The following is a 24,519-nucleotide window of genomic DNA, read 5'->3' on the forward strand; positions in this document are numbered from 1 at the left end:
TAAAAGCTTTAGATAAATGCAATATATATTTTTTTTTATCACTATGGGTTAAACGTTAAACATTCATAGACTCGGGTTGAATAATACACACATCTCATTATGAGTCTGTTGTAGATACCAATACATTGCATTAAACACATACCAATATTTCAGTAGTAACCATACACAAACAAAACTAAACGTCCTTGACTAGATTTAGTAACATTTAGTTTCATTTTAAAACACAGCAGACAGTAAAATATTATGATAATTAGTGTTCATTGTAGTTTATACTAACAAAATGTATAAGACAAGTGTGCTATGGTTGTGTACTTTACTGTGGTCAGTTGGGATAGCAGTCAGTCCGATACCATCACGGTCACCAGTAAAAAATACTAATGTTGATTGTACAGGACCCATTGCATTTTCATCAACTGGGAGTACATCAGTCCATTCTACAGGTCTGGTAGCGTATAAACAGAATATCGTAAATTTAGCTGTTACATGGGATCGTGAGGTTGGTGTCTTCACTTGCGCTTGTTCCGGCCTCTACCAATTCTCTTTCACTGGTTCCACCGAAGAAAATACAAGGTAATATGTATTGGTTACAAGGGAATAGACTTTTAGACAACCATGCTAACAAAATAATAATATAGGATGGTGTTGAAGAAAAGATTAAACAACGGTAAACAGTGGACACCAATTATAGCAACGAAACCAGGTGGTGGATCAGCTACAATACTTTTGGAAGTAGAAGGTGGAGATCAGGTAGCTGTACATTTGGATGGAAATTCAAAAAAGTTCAATGCTAGACATGAACAAGACGTAGAAGTTACATCGTTCAGTGGTTACAGAATAGCAAAATCTTAGTAAAAATAAAGTATTGCTTTAATTACATATAACACAATACAAGATTGGTATTATTGTTAACAAAAAACCTAAAAATTAAAAAACATCTTTAACCTTGAAAATTACTGAGTAAACAAGAATTGATATGGAAAACCTAGTTGATTTTCTAAAATATTATTTATACTTATAAAAAAACATTTTTTTAATATGCTGTATGTATTACTGATGAATTATCGTTAGTAATAAGTTTAAAATTGATTTAATATATAATTAACACATACACACAAGAAATAAACGTTAAAAATAAAACAGGAAAGATTATCTTATTAATTTAATATTGATCAAAATCAGTAAATAAATTACCACAGAAAATTGAAAGTAAAACAAGACATTATTAGAATGAATGAGTTAAAGTTAACCATTTTTAATAGATAGATAGATATTTTATTTATTAATATTTCAAATAATAATTAATTTATAAGTATATTTTCAAAAACTATCCATAGTAAGTATGCATATTAACAAATAAGTATGGTAATAAAATTATGGTAATTAATTTTTAACCTCTGCCTATAGTTGGTAGTAATTAGTAATATTCTAGTTTACTAAAGAAGTTAAAAATATAAATAACAATAACATACATTTTGGTTTGTTACTCTTAAAATTTCAATTTAGATTTGTTATTTTTTTTCAATTATTATTATTAGAAATCGTAAATTTGATAATTTTTTTTAACACTTATCTATTTTTTAAACTAATTATATTTTAGGATTCCTAATATCATATCTAATAAATATTGTTAAAAATGCATCAAAACCACATTAGTAAATTTCTTTTTTTTTAATATGAAGCTCTTAACATTTTCTATATACATTAAAAAAATAGCAATAAATAAAACATTTACAGCACATTAAAATACATAAAAAATAAATTAAAATAAGTAACTTGCATTCAAATTAAACTTCTATGGCTAATAACAGAGATTACTCGTACATAATAATAATAATAATAATAATAAAAGGAATAATAACCAATTACAAACTGAGCGACAAATACAAAATAATAGAAGTTTAAAAACTCGTTGCACTTATAAAATAATCATTTAAATTGATTATAAAAGTAGATTTATTAATATAAAATATAAAATTAAATTTATAATAAAATAGGTTTAGTTATTAAATAAATTCACAGCTTTTTGAAATATTTGTTTTGGGATATATTAGAATAAATGGCACCGTTGCTTTGGACCACAATAGATTATTTTAATTTATTAAACATATTATGTATATAAATATATAAATATATTTTAATTAACATTTTATTAGTTCATATTATTTTACCTAATTTAAAGCAGCAGATGTTAATAATGCAACTCCTCTTTCATAAAATGTGTGATGATCTTGTCCGGGAGCTACATCTAGTTCCACGGTGAATAATAATTCAGCTCGAGTAGAATTCAAGTATACTGGCAAAGACAGTTTATCAGGTCTTAGACGATCTTCAGCTGATACGCTGTAAAATTCAATTTTTACTTAGAAAATATACCTTCACAAGACATTTTTAGTAAATAAAATATATACTTACTGTGTCCATCGTAACAATGTTACTGGTAAATCAGTCATTATGGATGAAGTTAATAACAACTGATTATTACGACATTGCGCACCTTGCAGTTTTAAACCTTAAATCATAAAAAAAATGGTTAATAATAGAATTTTTTTCCTTTGTATTACAACTTACCAATAACACCAAAGCTACATTCATCCTGTTGAACTGAATCATACTCTAATGCATCAGTAATAGTTACATCTAGTATCAATTCTTCTAAGGACCAAGAATTGGCTTGTGCAATACACTGTCTGGTAGCTGTTATATAAGCTTCTGGATTTAATAAACCCCCAAGCCATACTGGGAATGACTATAAATACAACAATTGTAAAAATAGTAACACAAAATAATTATACTTAAATATTTTTAATGACTTACTTTGATTTGATTTGCACCTCGTTGAGAAACAAGTTGCGATACTTGTTGTAATTGTTTGACACGTTGACTAAAATCAGACACCCATTGTATAACTGTGCACCCACTGGGCACCGTGTATCGGCGCCAACCAACTGGCAATTTTCCTTTAACCAAATCACTGAACAAGCTCCTATGATAGTTGGTTTGTTTTTTTTCTCCCTATGAATAACAATAAATAAATAAATAAATAAATAATCCAAAATTATTTATGCACATTGTGGTATAACATTAAACATACTTGACATATAGCTACTACTTCATTTAAATCATGTATAACTTCCTGTAATAACTTTGAACCAAAGTTGACTTCTCGTTCGAAATATCGATAAAGCGGATCTTTTATGTTCTCTACAGTACGTTTTAATGTTTGAAGCGATTGAGGTAAAAGTTGTAGCCAAGTAGTTGCTGAGTTATGCAATGTTCTCATCCAAGCTGGACGACCATCAGATGTTGGGAGTCCAATACTGGAATCAGGTCCTCCGTCTTTAACAGCTTGTTCAGTAACATAAGCAAGTTCATCTTCATCTTCTAGTTGTTGCATCTTCAATAATTTGCTTACCAAATCGGTACCTATTTAATAATGAATTAATAAATGAAAACTGTTACTTATTAGTTATTGACATACCTCTAGTTGTCAGTAGTACTTTTTCAGCATTGTTTGGTAATCCTAGCCACGATGGTGATTGTCTATCTGACAAATTTTCAATCCAATGTAAAAAGTGGTCACGCCTTGATCCATTGGGCATTGTAATATGCCTAAAATAAATTTGTTTAGTTAAATATAATAATAAAAATGAATATAAAAATAAATATATTATTCATCAGTACCTATTATCTCCTCCAACACCATCTACATTAGCTACTAATGCAAATCCTGTTTCAAAACTACGTGCTGTGAACAATTTGCTTAAAAATGATGTCAATAGCCTTTGGTCATAGTCATTGTCAATTTTACCACCATAAATACATTGTGACAATAAAGTAACTAGTGCATCCCATGGGATTTTCTCAGGAGGTAAATTTGTACGGCTCTAAATTTTAATTAAATTAATTAAACAAATTCAAAATCAATTGTATTACTTAAATTTTAAATTATAACATACTTTAGCTGTTGTTTCAATCCATGTATCTAATGTGTCACAAGCAACTCTTAGATCAGATTCATTGAATTCATAATGTTTGGCCCAACCAAGTGGAGTATAACGTAAGCGCTCTTGTACAATCGCATGGAACCATGCAAGTAAAAAGTATAATCTGGCTCTTTCATTGGGTACTTTCATCATACGTGACGCCGGAATCTAAAATCACATTATATAAAATACATTCTAATATAGTTATTTAGATTTTCAATGCTTACAGTATTGAATGTTCGTAACAAATTGGCTTTTACACCTGGTGGTGGTTCAAATACAAATATGCGTCCAGCTCTCAATAAATTTACAGGTACAGCAGAATTTATTTCCATCGTTAAAAATAGTCTGAAGTTAGTATGTGGTTGAAGACTGTGTAGTTTCTTTTCAAGCTGCACTAACCACTGAGGAGCCAGATGAACATTTTTCAACAACACCCATCTTAAAATGATGAAAAAAAACCATTATTTATTTATTTATGATAAGACAAAATTAATATTATGTTATATACCGCCCAAGACGAACTGCAGAATTTATGGCATCAGTAGCTTGACGGAAACCTTCAGCTGAACCAATTGCTACAGATGACAATAATTGATTATGTTGAGTTGCAAGATCATCAACACGACCAGAAGCATCATATCCGGGGGCCGAGCATAAAAGTGCTGGTACACTACAGTCCAATTCGTTTAAGACAATAGTTGCCAAGTCAGGTTCACGTTCTGCTGAAGAGGTTAATTGAGTACCCAGAGTTGCTTCAACAAATAGATTAGCTGATGCTATCACTCTATCTGGTCTGAATGCCTAATTATAGAATTGAAAGAAATATAGTAATCACAAGTGTATATCATATATAAATTAACATCATAATGAATAAGAAATACTTGAATAGCAAGAAGTTGATACATGGCTGTAGCCACAGGACTAAATGGAGCTGATTCGTCCCACAATTTGGGTACACATTGTTCAGGTGTATTCTGTGCCAGCCATGGACCAAACTCTGGCATCTCCTCGACTCGTTCTGATAGATTTTTAAATGATGAAATTCTATTTGATAATCTAATCATGGCTTCAATTTGTTCTTGGTTCAGACTACTAAGAGAACCCTGTCCTGATGAGTTATTGGAGCTCAAAACTCCTTCTTTACCACGGAGGAAGAATTGGAATTCAGAGTCCAATATATTACCAATTGGTGATCCCTTTAGACTGATTCGACACAACAATATTGCTAATGTTAACCTATCATTATGTAACATTCCTCTAGCTACTCTTTCATAACATACCTAGAAACGATTTATTGGTTATTTTAAAACATCAATACAGATAATTATTTTTTAATTCTTACAGTGAATAAATCCTTAGTGACAATATCTAATCGAGATGTGTGATCAGTGACAGATGCCAACCTGGGATTAGATAATAACACTGAACTGAAGATATCCAAAAAGAATTTTAATGAATACTGATAAAGGAAATGGACTTGATTTAAACTGTCCATGGTAAAGTACATATTACTACAAGCTTGTGCTAAAGGTTTATACTGTTGTGAAACTGTTTCGATTTCAGCAATAACTTTATCAGTTTCTTCCACCTTTTTGCTTATATCTGCTGCTTCTTGTTTAAGTCTTTCTAATGTTGTTATTACAGAATCATTATCCAATATTTTACCTTTAGCTTCATTTAATGCTTGTAACAGTGATTTTTCTAACTGTCTTAAACGTAAGTGGAATTCACCTAAAATAATAAAGGTTTATATTTAGTACACATTGAATAATAATTACATTTATTAACAATTATATATACCTTGAAGTTTGAGTAAATCAGATCGTTTTGTGTCAATATCGGGCCTTTCAGCCTTCAATACACGATCTAAGCATTGACTTTGTAATGATGATCTAGTTACAGTAAAGTTAACAAACATTACTCTTGAGCATATGTCTGGTGAAAATTCAACTGTTGGATCACGAGTAGACAAAAATATGACAAATTTTGGTGATAAATCAATGTCTTGGTCTCCCAGTGTTATTAAAACACGACCTCCAGTACGACGAAGTTCTCGATTTAATACAGGATTCAAAATTGGATCATAATTTTCAACATCCTAAAAGTTTAAATATACTGATGATATAATTATAAACATAATAAAATATAAATAATAAAGGAGGAAGGAAGTAGGTAACTAATTTAGTGTACAGTAAGTGTTTAGTGAACCTCGTCATTAAGGAGTAAATCACTGTAATGTATGTATTTAATTTAAATTCAATGATAAATCATTGCGTACAAAAAATGATTCTGGGCAAAGATGGTCTATTGACCAATGTTACTATAAATATTTTATGACATATTCATACAGAGATACCTCCCAATAACGGACTTTTTTTGGGTACGGGGACATTTTCAATAGGAATCATTAAATCATTGTAAAATCAATAGATGCATTAATTGCTCTGTTCAGAATCTAAAATATTCCCAACAATTATTTATATTAGGATTATTTCTAAAACAAAAACAATTTGTTTAAGATAATAATAATGAAATCATTTTACTAATTTCTTTGACACACCGAGTGTAAAAACACCAAAAATGTCATGCATTGACAATTTAATAATAATAGAATAATAGTTCTTACTTGAACAAGCAATGGATTTCCAAAACGTAATGCAGATTCAAGATTTTTTCTAAAGGAATCATCCAAGAAACTTGTTTTTGTGATTTTAGCATCAGCATACTCTTTGAGAATAAATTCGGTTGCTTGTCCCGAAGGATCAATTATTAACGGATATCTATTGTATCTCTAGAATTAAAAATACTATATTTAATAACACAATACAATAATTATAAAAAATATATGACAAATACCTTCAACATAATAGCATTTTCAGTACATAAGTCATCTGTAGGTAATGAATTAGCATGCCAGCGAAGTCTTTCATCTGGATTTGACAAATATTCAGTCAATGCTATATCAGATCTATACTGAATACCAGCTAAATATAAATGCTGACACCAGGTGGTAAACAAATTTTGGCGATACTAAAATAAAACATAATCTATTGATTAGAATAGAACAACATTAAAATTAATAAGAAATATAAACACTAACATGTTGATCAAAGTAACCAGCATAAGCCAAATAGGCTGATGATAATAGAACATCTCCAATAATTGTGGCCATCTGAGATCTAAATGTATCTCTTGTGCTTTCCCATCTTTCTCTTTCAATCACTAAAGATTTTAAGAGAGCAATTGATCGATCAACCTATGAATGTATTTAATTTTTTTAGTAAAAAATAAAAAAAAAAACCATTAATTTAAAATCATACTTTGCTTTGGACATTTTCTAAATCAGATTTAATTGCTTGAGCTTGTGAAATTAATTGTGCATACTCTTCTTGATATTCAGTGATTGTTTGCTCTAACTGAGCAATAAGCGATGTAGTTTCTTCATTTTTAACTTTATTTTCTGATGCTTGATTTTCGAGAGATTTCAATTCATCTCTTAATGGTTCCACTTTTTTTAATACATCCGCATAACTAACCTAAAACATACATTTTTATTGGTAATTTTATTAGTGCATAGACTAAAAACAATATATCAATAGAAAAAAAAAAAAATTAATTATACCTGCGCTATAGCCCATTTAACCATAGGACCACAAGCCATACTAGCACGATTAACTTTTTCAAATGTGTAATCTGGGTTATTCAAATACCTACTATGCATTTTTTCACGAACATCATCACTAGAAAAATATTATTGTTAATAATATTTATATTTTTATGATTCACTTTAAAGTGACTTACGAAATATTTTCTGTACTAAAGTTGTTAACAATTGAATTAATGAAATTTTCTCGCATGACAACTGCTCTGATTGCTTTCCAATCAGATGCATTTTCGCCAAGCAACAAACAAATTGACTCCAATGCTAACTTAACGACTGCAGGTGGATTAGCCATTGATCGTACCTCAACTAATTGTTGTTTCTTTATTTCCTTTACAGCTATAATAAAAGTTTATATTTTATAGTTACTAAGTACTATGGATATAAACCTAATAATGAAATATATAATCGTGTATTACCTTGTTGAGCATCCATGACAGCGGGTTCAACATGCGCAAGATCAGCCATAACATCTTTTCGTTTTTCTGATATTAATACTTGTTGTGCCTTGATTTGTGCTTGTATTTCTTGTGATTGCACTTTACGTTTCTCAGCTTCATGCTGTTCTTTAAACATCTGTTGTAATTTTGCATTGGCTGCCTCATTTTTGGTATTCAATTCTATTGATTTAACTGCTAATGATTTTTGCATCTCTTCCACCTGTTCAACAGTTTCAGCTATTTTGGATAGACCTACATTCAAATGGAGTTGTTGTTCCTCTAGTTCAGCTCTCTTTTCTTTATGTAATTTCACAAAATGATTGATAAAGTCCAAATAATGTCTAGGAGTAATTGCCATTGTTCGTGAACCTCTTTTGACCAATCGGCTGTTTGCTTTATGTAATGTTTGATGCACATAAACAAAAGCATTCACAACTGCAGTACGATAATCTGGAATACTAGGAACTAAAGAACAAGCAGATGGGAAGAAATCAGGAGCTTTCCACATTGGCGGTCCATCCAAGTCAACTGATCGAGTGAATTCTTGACCAACCTATAAGAAATAAATCAAAGTTAAAAAAAATGTAATTCTAAGTTTAATTGAAATTATTTACTTGGAATAATGCTGTATCTGACCAGTCTCCAAACCAATTAAGAACACATCTGTTAAAAAGTGCAGGAGAGGTAGCTGCTCTGTCTTTTAATCCTTCAGAACTAGGATTCATTGTGAAAACAACATGCAAATTTCTCATTACTTGACCAGTGAACCATTTATAAAGTTCTTCGTTTGAATCTAACATAAGACCTTCTCTTTGACTACCTTCCTTACATTGAGTCATTAAAGTAGTATATTCATCTCCTAATAAAAAAATAAAATAAGTAACATATGAAAGAATTTTTTAATTATTACATACCTTCAAATAAACCAGGGACTTCTCCATTAGCCAACAAAGTGTTCATACGTTCAAGAAAACCTGATTCTAATACGTTTGATTCATCAAGTATGAATGTTATTTTTTCATTTTTACACCCTGATCTTCTTAACACTGCTCTCAGATCTTCATCAAAGTCTTCACTTGTGTATTTGTTGTGTACCTAAGAAAAAAGTAACAAACATAATAGTTCTAATTAATATTTTTTAATTAAATGTACTTTAATAACTAGTTTATCAAAAAATAAATAGTAAAAACTAATTATCTGAAGACTAATGATAATTAAAAATAGTATAATAAAATAAACTTAGTTGCTAAATTATACTTACTCTGATTTGAAATACTGAAAGACCATTCATAAATGCAACAAATCTTGACAGTGTAGTCTTACCGGCTCCAGAAACACCAATTAACAACAAGTGACCTTGAGGTTGTCTAAATATTCTGTCTATTCGTAATACATGATCTAATACTTCATCAAAAAGTACAATTTTTACATCTAATTCTTCTTCATAAAAGACCTAAATAAAGAATAGTAACTTTAATAACTAGTACAATAATGGTACCATAATAACTATGGTATGATGAATGATGATTAAATATGAAAAAATGTGAATACCTTAAGCCTTGCAGCAACATAATCACGTAATTGTTTTCTTTCAACGGGTACATAATCTTTGTGTAACCAATTGCTATAAAGTATTGGTCTTTGAAGAGCTTCTTCTTTGTTAATTCCAGGAAAATGTTTCATAGCAACTATATCAATATTTTCGTTTGTCCATTGACGTTCAACATCATCTACCAAACGATCTTGGAAAAGACGTAATGCTTCATGTGCCCAAAGACGTACTAAACCATCAACACTTAATGTTTCCAAGGGTCTAAAATTATTTTTAAATTTAATTATTATTTAATATTTATTCATCTAAAAATAAGATTTTTATCAAACAAAATCATATTTAATAATAGTCTTTTAACAAAATTAATTACCTGATTGCCTCACATATTCCCCTAACCCAACGGGTCATTTCTCTAGGAGAATATACATAATGGGGTTGCATATCTTGAGTAAACCGATCCTGAGATGCTAAATAAAATTCGACCATTGCATTTGTTAAAGGCTCTGCATAACCACGAAGAGTTGGAATTAATCTCAACATTGCTCTGCTGAAGGTTCCATAAATCTAAAAAATTTAAAAATACAATAAATTTAAAAGAAAAAAATTTATGCATATTATGTAATTTACTTGTTTCAAAGAAGTTTCACCAGGATAGTCAACATATATTACTGGAACATGACGTAAGAATCTATGCGATAAAGGCTTTCTACCTGGATCTGTTGGCGGATTACAAGCTCCGACAAATTGTATTCTCTCCAAAGATACCCAAGCTTGATCTCCAGTGGGTCTGCAATTAATTAAAATAAATATTAGGAATTTATCATCAATAATAAAAATAATTTAACTTAATTTACAAAAATAAAATATAAATATTTAATTACTTGTAAAAACCTCTACGTTCTACTAGTTGTCGCAAGAATGATATTACTCTTTGAGTACCATAATTATCCATATCAGGTAAATTGATTTCATCACAAAATAATACCAACCATTTGCCAAGCTTTACATGTAACAAAAAAATATAAATATAAACTCAAATTTTAATATTGTTATGATAAAATGATTACTACTTACTTGAATAGGAGATAGAAAAATTCCATTAGGTGTTTTTCTGTATTCACAGTAATGATCAAAAGTTTTTAATAAAAGTTCTGGGGTAGTTGCTGATGAAAAGTTCAAACCAACAACTTCCATGTCAGGAAGAGCTCTTAATGCCGAAAATAAGGTCATTGTTTTACCAGAACCAGGAGGACCACATAACACTGAACACATTTTTTATTATTAATTTTGATGTTTTTGATTACATAACTATTATAATTATTAACTAAATTACCCAAAGGTTTATGTTCTGCAAGCCAAGTATAAAGCAATGTTTCATGTCTTACAGTGTCTAATGTAGGAACAACAACATCGGGTGATGCAACTTTATGTGTTTCAACTTCCACTTGTGGAACCCTACTAGACCAAGGAACCCAATCTCCATGGACATTGATCTAGTTATAAACAAATTATAATGAAATAACTAAAATAAAATCGACTATAACTACCAATAATGTTATTAAATTATTGAAAATACACAAAATATTAATAAAATTAGTTCATCTACAGATTAATTTAAATCAAAAAACTTACTTCGTAATCAATAATGTTTTCAGTCATTGGTGGTAAAGCTACAGTTGTTACAGACCTAATAAATTCACCAATATCAGAACGCACTTTCAATTTTGCATCACCAGCAAAACTCCATAATAAAGCATAAACTAAACATTTTGGAATATACTGTTCTAATTGGTCATGTGGAAGTGGAAAATCAGAATGAGTTCTATTATATTGAAGAACATTCCTAAAAACAATAAAATTACATATTATAATATTTGTTCATGTTAAATATATTTTTATTACAAGATAAATTACCTAATGCTTTGATTAATCATAGAAAATAATGATCCAAGCGCTCTTAATCTGGTAAAGTCCATAATATGTTCTTGCTTTATAGCATACTCTAAGCATCTAACAACTAAACCATCTGATGATAAATGAGGTTGTAACATTGTTACAATATCCAACTGAAGCTACACAAACAAAAAATATTCAACTTAAATCATATAAATTATTCTTTTTAAATAATGTATGTAATTAATACCTGTAATGATGGAGACATAAATTGTTCAACAGTAGATCCTGATGTAGCAGAAACTGGTTGAGGAATAAGAGATATTGAATCTTCATCTCCTTCATCAATAGGTATATTTCTTAAACGACTCAAATAATTTTCAAATATCATTTCAGTAGTTAAAACATCTTCACTAAACCATATCATACCACAACGTGATACAGTAGCAAGAGTGGCATATTTTAAATCTTGTACCTAAAAAAATTTTAATTACCAAACATTTAATTTACATTAAACTTTTATTAGAATTTGATTTAATATTTATTATATTTAAAAAAAATATCAGTAGTATTTTTCAATTTTAAAAACAATCCATTAGATTAGGTAATATAAGGTAAGATACAACAGATTCAATACACATCAAAAGACTACTATGGACATAATTCTTTATTTTGAATGAATTATTAAGCAATAATGGCATTCACTGTAGTAAAAGTAAAAAAACAACAGGAAAAAAAAGAAAAAAGTTTAGGATTTAGTTTAAATTAGTCATGACTTTAAACTATATCATTAATACGAAATATTTAAACATTACAATCTAGTTGTTACCTCAAACATAATTCGAACATTGGGTGGAAGTGATAAACGTTCTCCATTTGGTAATGTTAATAACTTATTGTCATCTAAAACAGAATTTAAATTTTCAACCCATTCAGGATCAACATCACCATCAAAAATGATCCATTGTCTTTTATTTATTTCACCACGAACATTATCAACAATTTTTCTAAAATCCAAATATTATTAATTAATAATTAATAATAATATTTATAAGAAATATATTAAAATTTTAAAATATAAATTACACATTTTTAAATTGGTCTTACCTTAATATATGAGTAAATAAACCATCAGTCCATTCCCTAGTATTGGGGTCTAATGCACCATACAAAGCTTCTTTAGATATGGCCTTAGGATCAATTACATGAGCTTGTCCTTCCATTCCATCCATCCTTTCGAGAGCTTTTAATAATACTTTCCAAGCACTAGATTTACCTGATCCACTTGGACCAACCATCATTAAACCATGATTTAATTCACAAATTTGATATAGTTGTAGCACCTAAAATGTAATTTATTTATTTTATACAAATGATATTAATTTATAAAATAACTACAATAAATAATAATTTAATACTAAAAAGGACAATAATCAATTATTGAAAATACCTTTTGGATCCATGTTTCCCCCATATAACACTAGGTAGCATGTAAATAAAATATTTGCTCAATAGTAAATTAATTTAATTACTGAGAGTTAATATAGAAGGAATTGTTAAGTAATTTATAATAAATATGCTACCTTTTCCATCCAAGGACCACCAAGCTCATCATCTTCTCCGCAAACATAATATTCTTCTTGGCAAACTTTTCTTATTTGTTCTTTCAATTCTAATAAAAAAATTTAAAAATAAATATATTTATTTTTAATTGATAGTTGAGTAATAATATTATTTACCTGTCATTTGAGCACGTTTATATTGGACTTGAGGGAACACATCATTTAACAAAGAAAATAAAAGTGGAATATCCTCTGCAACTAATTTAGGTACCATTGTTTCACAGACAGATTGAATCAATATCTAAAGTAATATAAATAATAACAATATAAATTAATAATAATAATAATAATAAATAAAATATATATATATTACTTCTTGCTCTGGTAGATTTTCTGCAATTTCAGCTTCATTCAAACTATGCCTTTCAGTTGTTGCACTAATACCTTTAATATGCTGAATACGATCTCTCTTAACATTTCCAGCAGATACTAAAACAGACTTTAATGCCCTCAGTCCAAAATCATAGTGAGATTGATTAGAAAGCTGTTCATCACATAATCTAAAATACATATTATACATTAAAATTTAGATTAAATGCCTTGATGTTATTAAAGAAAAGTTTATTTACTTGAAAAATGGTACAATTTTGCATGCAAGTTTCTCTGCTGTACGGAAACCTTGTGAAAACAACATTACTTCAGCTATAAGTTGTCTATCAGGTTTAGTCATTGCTAATGATCGGAATAACTTTTTAAGATTGTCTGGAAGATTTGAACGGCCTGCATAACCAGGATTCATAGTAATAAATATTGCCATGTCAGTAGATACTCTGACTTGTTTTCCAACTAGTTCCACAGTGATGTCTATTAAAAAAAAATTATAATTATAAATTTTAAATAGCAAAATAAAATGATAGTTATATATTAAATAACTGAAATTAATTATGATAAAAAGAATTTTAAGTAGTATTAAGTATACAATATAAGTTTAGGAAATAATGATTAAATATTTAAATATATAATATGTACATTAATAAATTAATTATATAGGTTAAAATTACATTTACATGTTTAAAAATATATTAAGTTGTTTAATTTAAAAAAAATTGAGTTATGACACATATTGAATATTATGTTGTTAAGTGGACGTAGAACTCGCATATGTTGTCTCCGTCTTACACACGTGAGACATAGCAAATTTTCGATCACAAGTTTCAATATTGTGCTGTTAATTTTAATATTAGAGTGAACTGACCTATTATAAAATTTAATAATAATATTATTATCCTTGGCCCCACGTAGCCATTTATTGGTATTGTTATTTTTAAGTAAAATATGATCATTTTAAAATGTACAGTTTCAAAAAGGTCATAACTTACTTAAAAATAATAATATCAATAAAAGGCTACAAGGGGCCCTGGATAATAATCTTACCATTACATTTTATAATAGGTCAGCTCACTCTAATATTAAAATTAACAGCACAATATTGAAACTTGTGATCAAAAATTTGTATGTAAGACGGAGACAACATATGCGGATTCTACGTCCTCTTAATTACACAAGTTATCATAAAGAAATTAAGAAGGACCCTAAAATATTTTTTTTAAAGTATCACAACAATTCTGGTCTGACATTTACTTACTAGTTTTCTTAGAATCCATTTGAGATTTCAATGCTTCTTGAATAGTTTGTATCTGTTGAGAAACAGCAGATAACATTCTTTCCTCTAATCTATTAAATTCATCAAAACATCCCCATGCTCCCACTTGACAAAGGCCAACAAATATGCGTCCCATAGCTTGGAAATCAAAAGTTTCATCACAATTGAATACCAAGACAAAACGTCCCAATTGATGGCCAAGAGCTTTGACAGATTCAGTCTTACCAGTACCAGCAGGACCTAAATTAATAAACCAATTAATCAAAGTTGAGTTATATTATAAGCATAACAAAAATTGAACTAACCAAATGGCGATCCTCCCAATCTAGCTTCTAAAGCTTGTGTCATAGTCAAGTAACAACGATCAGTTAATGGAGTTTGAACTAATCTATCTTGCACACCAAGGTATTCAAACCCATAATAGAAATTAGCATTAGCCATTTGTATGGTAAGTTGCTTTAAGACATCTGTCTGATTTGTGTCTAAATAAAAACGCATCTCACAAAGCCATTCAAAAGATCGAGGGCTTGATACTTTTCTAGAAATAAGTCTTCTAGTGATCATTCGTTTATGAACATATTCATTAATCTGAAATAAAATGAAAATTAATAATAACAATTTTTTACAAATTATTAACTATTGATATATTATAATAAATACATACTAAATATTCAAGTTTCTTTCTCCTTAATGGTGGTTGCTCTTGCAAAACAGAATCTGCTAAAAAGTTTAATGATGTTTCAACTTGGGCCAATACATTTTCTAATGGAGTTAGTTTGGGTTTAGAATCATTTTCATTTTCACACTGCACTTGAATTTGGTGCAAAGCTGTTTCTATGTCTTCACTCCACAATATTTGAGCAGATAACACAACAATCTGGGCTTGATAATTATCACACCATGCCATAAAAGCATCATGGTCAATAGTTTCTTGTTTAAATTGTTTACTATTAGTAACTGCTTCACTTAGACGTGAAGCCAAAGTAAATCGCATTTCTTTTTCAACCAATGTGAGCCATTCATTGATTTTAGGATGGTCAGTTGTAGATATAGGGTTAGTAAATATAACTTCTTCGCCTTCACGAGATGCCACTCCAAGAATGTTTGTGGATGTTTCATCCAATATAATAGCGGCAACACCAGCAAACATTTTCTTGAAATGTTTCTGTAATCTTGAAATATTTTTACTGTTACCAATAATTTCTAAAAGATCTTCATCACCGACAAAATAAAAACGTGGGAATGACATTCTTTCTCTTTCCAAATATTCTCCAAGAGCTTTTTGTATTTTCCCTAATAAATCAGCTAATCTTTCAAGAGATCGTTGTACTCCTTGAATATTAAGAACATCAATTACCATTCTTGATTTAGAAACTTTTTTCATCAGGCCCAAAAAGTCAGAACTGTAAAAATTATAACACTTATTATGCATACATTGTATACACATATAATAAAATAATAATTTAAATATTACCTAATATTGTGAAATCTTGAAGTTTCAACTGGTAGCAAAGTTTTAATATCAGCACTTCCTGAGAAAATACCTTCCAAGTAAACCCAACGTCTTTGAACATCAATCCAAACATCAAACAAGGTATTAATTCGATTGAGTTTTTCTTCCCATGTTAAAGCTTCTTCTTCAAAAACCTAAATTTACATATCATAATATTATACATTAATAATCATTTACATAATAATCATGTTATAACATAATGTGACAAGCACAATATTTCAATATAAACAATGTGTATTATAAATATTTCTAACAAAACAGGAGTCATTACGATACAAAATTTAAAATATGAGTATCATTGTATTAATAACATACAAGCCAAATGTAATAAAAATGTTGAGTGTTAAAAAGGTCTTACAGCAAATTTAGAGTAATTAATAGTTACTTTATAATAAGGTGATAATTTCATAGCTGCTACTGAATTGATATGTTCTTTAACAGTATTAAAAAGTTCGTCCCATCCTCTTATTAGACGACACTTGTTTTGATAATTAATTAAGTCCAAAGAATATGACTGCCAAGTATCACGGACCTAATAACAAAAGTTAAGATTAATCTATAAATATGATTAGTTTATTTATTTATCTAGTCTATACATAATAAATTGAAAAATAAGTTATAATGTATAATGTTAAAAATGTTTAATTGTATGCTTAAACTACTGTTTACATAAAAATTAAATCATTTATCTAATTATTTACTTATATATTTCTGAAAATAAATGTATCATCAACCAATTTAAATTAAATAAATAAAACACCTTTTTTTTCTATAGAAATAAAAAGTACATTACTGATATTCATTATTGAACTGTTAAATACATACATTTAAACTAAGTATAAATCAAATTTAATTTAATCAAACAAATAAAATAAAATATCATAAGTATTAACTTACTTGTTTCAAAAATTCTTCTAGAGCCATTTCTCCTTGTGCAGTCATAATAATATCTTTAACTACAGCTTCATTTGCTTGTAAATCTACATCCCAAATTTGTCCCAATGTTATATCAGAAAACGTCCAGTTCACTCGAAGCTTGCGCATTAATTGTTTCCAATGGCGATCTTTTAATGCATCTGATTTTAATTCTATTACAGTCATGTTAACCTGAAAAATATGAGTTTCCAAAATTGTAAATTTAACTATATATAAATAAATAAGGTTAGATTTAATATGTCAATTAAATATCAGAAGTTTTAAAATATAATTAAAAATTAAAATTTTATGGAAGACCTCTAACTATAATAGAAAAAATAAATAAATAAGCTTACCTTAACATAACTTTGCAAGAGTTTTTTTACATATTCATACGAAGAATATTGTCTGAAACGGGCAGGTAATTCTTTTAACTGATTAGTTAGACCATCTAATTGTTGACGAAGTTTCCTAGGCTGAACTGAAAGCCATGGTTTTTCACGAATTTCATCAATCTGTATCCATATTTTTGAAAGTTCAGACCAAACACCTTTAAGATCTTGCATTTCTTCAAAAACTACTATCATACGATCTTCAGCACTTGATAATGCGCTACCTAATAAATTAAACCAAAGTTTATTAATGTATTTTTAAACATATATAAACTATAAATTGTTACAATTTTCATAAATGCATATTACTAACCAGCTGGATCTTTAAGTTCTAAGGCTTCTTTAGCTTTAGCTACATTATCTCTTTCTTCTTTTATACGAGTAAATTTATTTTCAAATACTTGAAGCTGGGATAAAGCATCATCAGGTTGTGTATTTCCAGCAACTGGTTTACCTTGTTCCCATTCTAAAAGGAAATCATTTGTTCTGGTTTCTACAGCTTTGTTTTCAGCAATTATCTTCATTTGAAGACTTTGAACCTAAATAAACACAATTTTGTTACATAAATCTGAATTGTTACATAAATCTAAATTTGTTAAATATGTGTATTAATTACTTGAGTTTGAATAGATTTGTCTTTGCGCTTAATTATTTCATTAAATGCGCTCCACTCGCCTTCAACATTATCCAAATCAAGCCAATTACTTGGAAATTGGAATCTTTGTCTTTCTAAAATCTTCTGTCCTTTTTTATAAAGATCAACTTGTTTTTCCCATACTCTCATACTACGTTTTAAAAATTGTACATAAGTAATAAATGATACAGCATCAGATGTACTTGCAGCTTCGATCGATTGTTTTTCCATATCATTTCGAGACTAAAATAATCAATTTATTTTCTTAATTAAGTACTTTTTAAACTAAATAAACAACTTACTTTGGCCACTTGAACATGAAACTCTGTCATACTATTACCAAGCAATGCTCCAAATTTATTCAAAATTTCTTTATGCCAAGAATCATATTTCAAGGCTACTTTACTTTGAACCTTACCATATTCTATAATAAATGGTCCAAGATCTTTTCGAGTTTCAGTTGTATCAAATGTTTTACGAGATTTTCTAAAAAAAAATAACATTGTATAATTAATAAAATATGATAATTCAATAATTTTTTCATATTTAATACAGAAAACACATAATTCTTACTGGATATCATTTAAATAGGTCATCCAAGTATTGATATCCTCTCCCATTTGATTGTAAAGATTATCAGCTTGTAAATCCCATAAAGATTGGTAAATTAGCCATTCTGACATGTATTTTTCAGCCTTATAACAAACACCATTACAAATATAATAAAATATTAAAATATTATATTAAATATCTGAATACCTCATTTATTTTTCTATCCATTGCTTCAAATGCAGCTGTTAAATATGTTTCTCCGGATGGTAAATTGGCTAAAAGATCTTGATATGTCTGAGATGTTGGTTGATCTAAACCAACTTGGTATCTAGAACTTTGTAATCTGACTTGAGATGTTACTACAGCTTGCCATGCAAAGAACTGTTGCATGAGTTGAACACGTCCTTCACATAGATTTGGATACAAATAAATAGTTTGATTGGTTATTCTAACTTCAAGTATCTGCACTTTAATTTGAGGATCACCACCAAGCTTATTAGTTGGTTGAGGTGGTGCATCAGTGTCCATACTCAAATCTTTCTGTTTTCCTTCTAATGCTTCAGTCCAAGCTTGTATACCTGCTTGAAGCCTCGAAGATAAACTTTTTTCAATCTATAATAATAAAATAATAATTTAATATTTTAAACTATAATTAAATAAATATTAACTAGTAATTAAGAACCTGTTGATCAAGACGTGTCACCCAAATATGTAAATTTGAATATTGCCTTAGCGACAGATCATCTACTGCTCTTTGAATTTTAGAAAGAATATCTGCTAATGTGCTAGCTGAATATGCACAAGTTTCTAAAGATTTAACATCCAAGTCAAGCTGTTCTTCAACTACCAAAAGGTCTTCAACTTTTTCTTGAAAAGCTAGTATTTGTTCTGCATACTTTTGGACATATTGATCAAGTTTATAACTTTCCCACACCATTTGAACACCTTCTGCAATAAGAGCTTGAGTATCTTTATGCAGCCCAGCTATTAATGGTACAATACTAGTTTTATCTTCAATCTGTTAAGCAACATTTTTGTTATTAAATACTTATTAAAAAATATTTTAACTACAAATTAAGTACAATCACTACCTTTAAATAAGAACTCCTATTGATAAGCTAATTAAAAAAATTTTTATAAAAAATACATATAAATGTCTAAAAACACATACAATTTATTTAAAACACACATATAAAAATAATACATAATATTAATACATTAAAATCTTACTTTGTCTAAAGTGCATTCGTAAGTACGAACACTTTCTCGCAGGGATATAGCAAATGGATACAATTGGTTAGCTTGATGTGCTTTATTAACAATTGCTAAGGGTACACGGAACCCAAGATTTTTTAAATGTCTCACTTCTTTCGATAAAGTAATAATCTCAGGTAAAAAATTAACCTAATATAAACATAATCATATTAGATAAATGTTAACATACATAATTGTTTGAATTAAATTCTTACCCTAAGTTTTAATACATTTCCTCGACCAGTACGAGATCTTGTACTTTCAATAGTAAAAATTCTTCCAGATACACCCATATTTCTTTGTTGAACACCTCGAGCCCAATCATCAAAAATGTCTTTAGTATTTAATTTTAGTCGGAAACTATCACCATCAGCTTTTAATTTCTGACCTTCTAAATGATCTTCCCATCCTTTACCTATTAAACAAAAATAATTTATTAACAATTTTATTTTGATATATTATGTTTGTTATATCATACCTAAAACATCTTCAACTCGTCGTAGATAAGCAGATAATTGACTATCAATTAATTTTGCCCATAAAATGGAACCAGCTATTGGTGGTATGTCTTGTTGGTGGCTCAAAAAGTATGCTTTGCTTTGTGGATACTGAGTCTAGAAACATTAATATTAACAAGTATTAAGTATAATAACAATAAATGTTATATTTTTGAAAAACTTACTTTAAATTTATCATGTAGAGCTTCAATATCTTCTTTAACTTTATTAATAAGTTGAGTTTGATATTCTCGTATAGCTCCACGTATATGTGGTCTTACAAATAGAGCATTAAATCTAGAAAATATGCGGAACATCTCATTAGCATTGCGAGCTGTTCCTAATTGATCTCTAAGATGAGCAGTAATTCTAGCTTCAACTCTATCAATTCTTTCTTCATATCTTGCTACAGCGGCTTCCCAAGCTTCAACTCCCTCACGACTAATGTCCAGACAATCCACAACTTTTATATTCTCATAAGCTGAATTCACTTCCTATAAAAAATTTGTTGTTGTATAAACTAGTTAAAGTAATTAATACAAATTTAATATAATTATTCTTAGCAAACTTTTCATTACCTCAATAGCACTTGTATCCGGAGCTGGTGATAAGGAAACAGGACCTTGATCTTGGTCTTCACGCACTTGTGATTGTTGGGCTGTAGGTCTAAGAACTCTCATTATAACTGCTTGTAATTGTTCATGCTGTTGTCTGAACTTTCTCATATGTTCAAGCCTTGTTTGTAATCTTTTATGATCTGGTTGTATACGCCAAACTACCTTGAATGTTTCATCTCGTTTTCTTTTAACTACATCCCTAAAATCATTCAATTGATGAGTATAATATTATAAATTTAATATATATATATTTACCTCAAAATAACTTGAAGTTTATCAAATTCGTCATCATATGCAGTAAAAACATTAAAACACTGCCCCATGACTTTTTCAAATTCATCATAGGGTATATGCATTAAAAACCTAGTACCTAACACCTAAAAATAATAATTATTAGTAAAAATATTACAAACCTTAAAATATAAAATAATACTTACTTTTAATAATTTTGATAATAAATCTCTGGAAATTGCTTCAACTAATTTTAATAATTTTGGTAAAGGATACTTTGTGCTCCGTATTTTTCGTAAATGAATAAAAATATGTTCAATAGCAGTACGAATACGATCTAAATCTGTTGCAGCTAGAAGATCATTGATAGGGAAATCTTTCATTAAAGTATTATAATCATTGACAGTAGCTAAAGCAGCTTTAAGACCAGTATCACTATCAAAACTGACAGTTGCATGAAAACGTTTGCCATGTTTTAAAATATCTAATGTAAGACCAACTTCTAAACTATCACGCTTATCTTGTATACGATGTAAAGCTCTTTCTTTATTTAACCAAAAACTAATTTCTTGAAGAGCTGTTCCATTTAATGGATCTCTATCTAAATTGGTCACCTACAAAATTTGATACAATTTAATAAATACATAAAGTATAGCTAAGATTTTGTTTATACACAAATTTACTTTTTGTATTTCTTTGATCCAACGATTAACACCAGCTTGAAGCTGATTAAGAAACTTTGAATCCTCAACAAGAGCTCCAAAATCAGATACTTTTGGTTTACGATTTGGATCATCAGCAAATTTGCTTATTACAGATAATACAGTTGGATTAATTGTTAATGTCACTTCAGGAATATCAATATTTTGTTGTAAATGAAGAAGCCCCATTTCTAATTCAACCATAGTCTTTTCTACTGATGGAGCCATTTTATCACCATCTCTATAAAAACAAATATCAATCATTTTGATATAAATTGTTTAAATATGTTTAATTAAAAATCAACAACAATTTAGTAACAAGATATTTTAAAACAATACCTATCAGCTCTTCCTGATTCTTTAACATAACTTTTGAAGTATGGAGTAATAGCTTTACTAACTAATGCATGTAATGTTTCATATGGTGAACCATCATTAAACTGAACAAGTCGTACTTGACTTGGAATTGGTTTATCAGCTTCTATCACTGTTGCTCTTTTCATAAAGGACAAGCTGTACAAAAATTATTTTAAAAGCTGTCAATTTAGTTCAATTCAAATTTAAAAGGAAAATCATGTTAAACCTTGTCATTTTTTGATTGGTGAAAACAACTTCATTAGACAAATAAAATATTGGTATATCTTTATCATCGTCTCCGTCGGCGCCATTTTCTGTTTCTTCGTCTAAAAAAATATTAACGCTGGGGTATACATTATTTTTCGAAACTCAAAACTACGCTAGATGGAAATCATCAAGAATGAAACCTTTGTTGACGCTCTTCTGGACGAAAATCGTCGAGGTGTTCGGGTCAGACAGAAACTTTTTGACACATTCAAGATTGGAGGAATCGTCGAAAACCAAATCCAGCATGGACGTGGTAGCCGACTTGTCGCCGTGCAAGACGGTGGATACAGTTTTCTTTAAATAGTCGACAAACACGGCTGTATCCATAATGGACAGCGAGTTGGCCGCATTCTCGTCCAGCGACGACATGGTATTAGCTGTGCCGCTGTCCAGCGATTCCGTCATCGTTCCTGTAAATTGAGGACGCCGAAAACTGAAGATTACTTGTCTTGAGAGCTTACTACATAATAGGTAATAGGTACGTTGGACGACCGCAGACGAGACCGAACTAGACCGGACTAGGCGGCATTTACCTGTGCAGAGAAGGGCCGGAACTAGTCTGGAACTGGGACGGTGCTGGGGTTAGAGAAGGGACGAGAAAACGCGAGAAAATCGAGGGCCGGTTTTCGCGTTTTCACATGTTGATGATAAGGGGGGAAAACCCGAGCAGCAACGTTCGATCCGGACTTACAGCTAAATATAGTTAGATAGAGTGGCTGCGATACGATTTAAGTGTGTACACAAAACCGGGCTAAGGCGTCATGGCACGCGACGAAACACAATAATTTTAATTATGATATTTATGCTAATTCGGACAACACGAGAACGAGACGTGTATTTTTTGAATGACGGGGAGTAGCACACACACAGATATCGGATATGCACACACACACACACACACACAGATATGAGAGCAAAGAGATAATATGCACCACCGACAACTTACAACAATTGATGCACCGCATTCACGTCTCTATGGAATTATGTGTATTGTGTACAATACCATCGGTCCGCAATCCGTCAGCCGACGGCACTGATCGTCGTCCTATATCACACGCGGGTATTCTGATACACCTACAGTGTGACCAACGCGTACGAGTCGAATCACCGGTTGGCGCGTACTCGCATAGTTGCATGAATATTTTATTGTACTTGCAGTACTATAATATTAACTAGTTACTCTTACTGCCTAACTAGTTAATGCTTTGTAGTTACTACTTTTATTTAGGTATTCCGTGGTCGTCGCATCGCGTAGGTAGCAAATAATTAATATGTTATATAAATAAATAATATTACGACTTACGTGAATTAAGGCGGTTTCACACTACGCTTTCAAACTCAAAGTACATACTACAGACAAATAGACAATACATATATAAAATATTTCATTATACAGTTAGTGATAATAATGATATTGTGTGAAAACACCTTTACGGACTTGTCTGCACCATATTTACGCAGTTACGTGGCGGTATAATATACTACGCTATGACCATACTGTCTAATGTCAATTTTTGTCAATACTCGTCATTACTCATTAAACGCAGTCATTTGACGAGCGTGTGTGTTTCGTTATGAATGTATATAAGTATATCAGTACATGACATCTTTTCTTTTTTTGAATCGCTTAAACATATTAACCATTTCGAAAATCGTGATATCGGCAACGCGTAGTTATTAATTATTACTACATGTTAGTATTTGGTTTATAATGTATAGACGTATAGTGTTTACCTTATACATAGGTACTGTTATTATTATTATTTATTAGTTTATTACATTTACAATTCAAAATAAACACAAATCACAATGTACCTTAGAAATTGCAGTGC

The 24,519-nt window shown here is 29.6% G+C and overlaps 2 protein-coding genes across 6 annotated transcripts; one reads left to right on the forward strand and one right to left on the reverse strand.

Moving 5' to 3' along the window:
* Positions 1-89: 89 nt before the first annotated feature.
* Positions 90-981, forward strand: LOC132920027 (uncharacterized). Its single transcript, XM_060982043.1, has 2 exons — positions 90-570; positions 636-981. Exons 1-2 carry the CDS (start codon positions 281-283, stop codon positions 847-849), a joined length of 504 nt encoding a protein of 167 aa, XP_060838026.1. The 5' UTR covers positions 90-280; the 3' UTR covers positions 850-981.
* A 672-nt stretch (positions 982-1,653) lies between these two features.
* Positions 1,654-23,620, reverse strand: LOC132920026 (dynein heavy chain, cytoplasmic). Of its 5 annotated transcripts, XM_060982038.1 has the most exons (65): positions 23,221-23,620; positions 22,828-23,097; positions 22,647-22,746; positions 22,403-22,576; positions 22,046-22,304; positions 21,569-21,976; positions 21,387-21,508; positions 21,093-21,330; positions 20,700-21,008; positions 20,496-20,631; positions 20,233-20,432; positions 19,994-20,167; positions 19,855-19,881; positions 19,446-19,781; positions 18,971-19,375; positions 18,785-18,906; positions 18,514-18,697; positions 18,194-18,454; positions 17,891-18,116; positions 17,542-17,801; positions 17,168-17,377; positions 16,656-16,802; positions 16,232-16,404; positions 15,422-16,160; positions 15,063-15,345; positions 14,740-14,997; positions 13,724-13,958; positions 13,468-13,654; positions 13,272-13,395; positions 13,116-13,204; positions 12,983-13,012; positions 12,640-12,875; positions 12,362-12,539; positions 11,783-12,007; positions 11,554-11,711; positions 11,272-11,482; positions 10,973-11,132; positions 10,714-10,901; positions 10,521-10,639; positions 10,267-10,426; positions 10,010-10,203; positions 9,639-9,900; positions 9,349-9,540; positions 9,002-9,182; positions 8,702-8,946; positions 8,067-8,640; positions 7,788-7,986; positions 7,609-7,726; positions 7,307-7,522; positions 7,087-7,242; positions 6,843-7,016; positions 6,613-6,777; positions 5,787-6,084; positions 5,329-5,717; positions 4,868-5,266; positions 4,495-4,787; positions 4,211-4,424; positions 3,957-4,151; positions 3,682-3,884; positions 3,479-3,609; positions 3,092-3,423; positions 2,815-3,012; positions 2,569-2,746; positions 2,413-2,509; positions 1,654-2,340 (listed from the first exon to the last, which is right to left on the reverse strand). In XM_060982038.1, exons 2-65 carry the CDS (start codon positions 23,090-23,092, stop codon positions 2,169-2,171), a joined length of 14,091 nt encoding a protein of 4,696 aa, XP_060838021.1. In that variant the 5' UTR covers positions 23,093-23,097; positions 23,221-23,620; the 3' UTR covers positions 1,654-2,168. The 5 variants fall into 5 exon arrangements, with proteins under 5 accessions (XP_060838021.1, XP_060838023.1, XP_060838024.1 ...); XM_060982040.1 differs by lacking the exon at positions 19,855-19,881; XM_060982041.1 differs by lacking the exon at positions 12,983-13,012.
* Between the last annotated feature and the right edge of the window lie 899 nt (positions 23,621-24,519).

This window comes from Rhopalosiphum padi, chromosome 2, assembly GCF_020882245.1.
Source record: "Rhopalosiphum padi isolate XX-2018 chromosome 2, ASM2088224v1, whole genome shotgun sequence".
In the NCBI taxonomy this organism is placed as follows: Eukaryota; Metazoa; Arthropoda; class Insecta; order Hemiptera; family Aphididae; genus Rhopalosiphum; species Rhopalosiphum padi.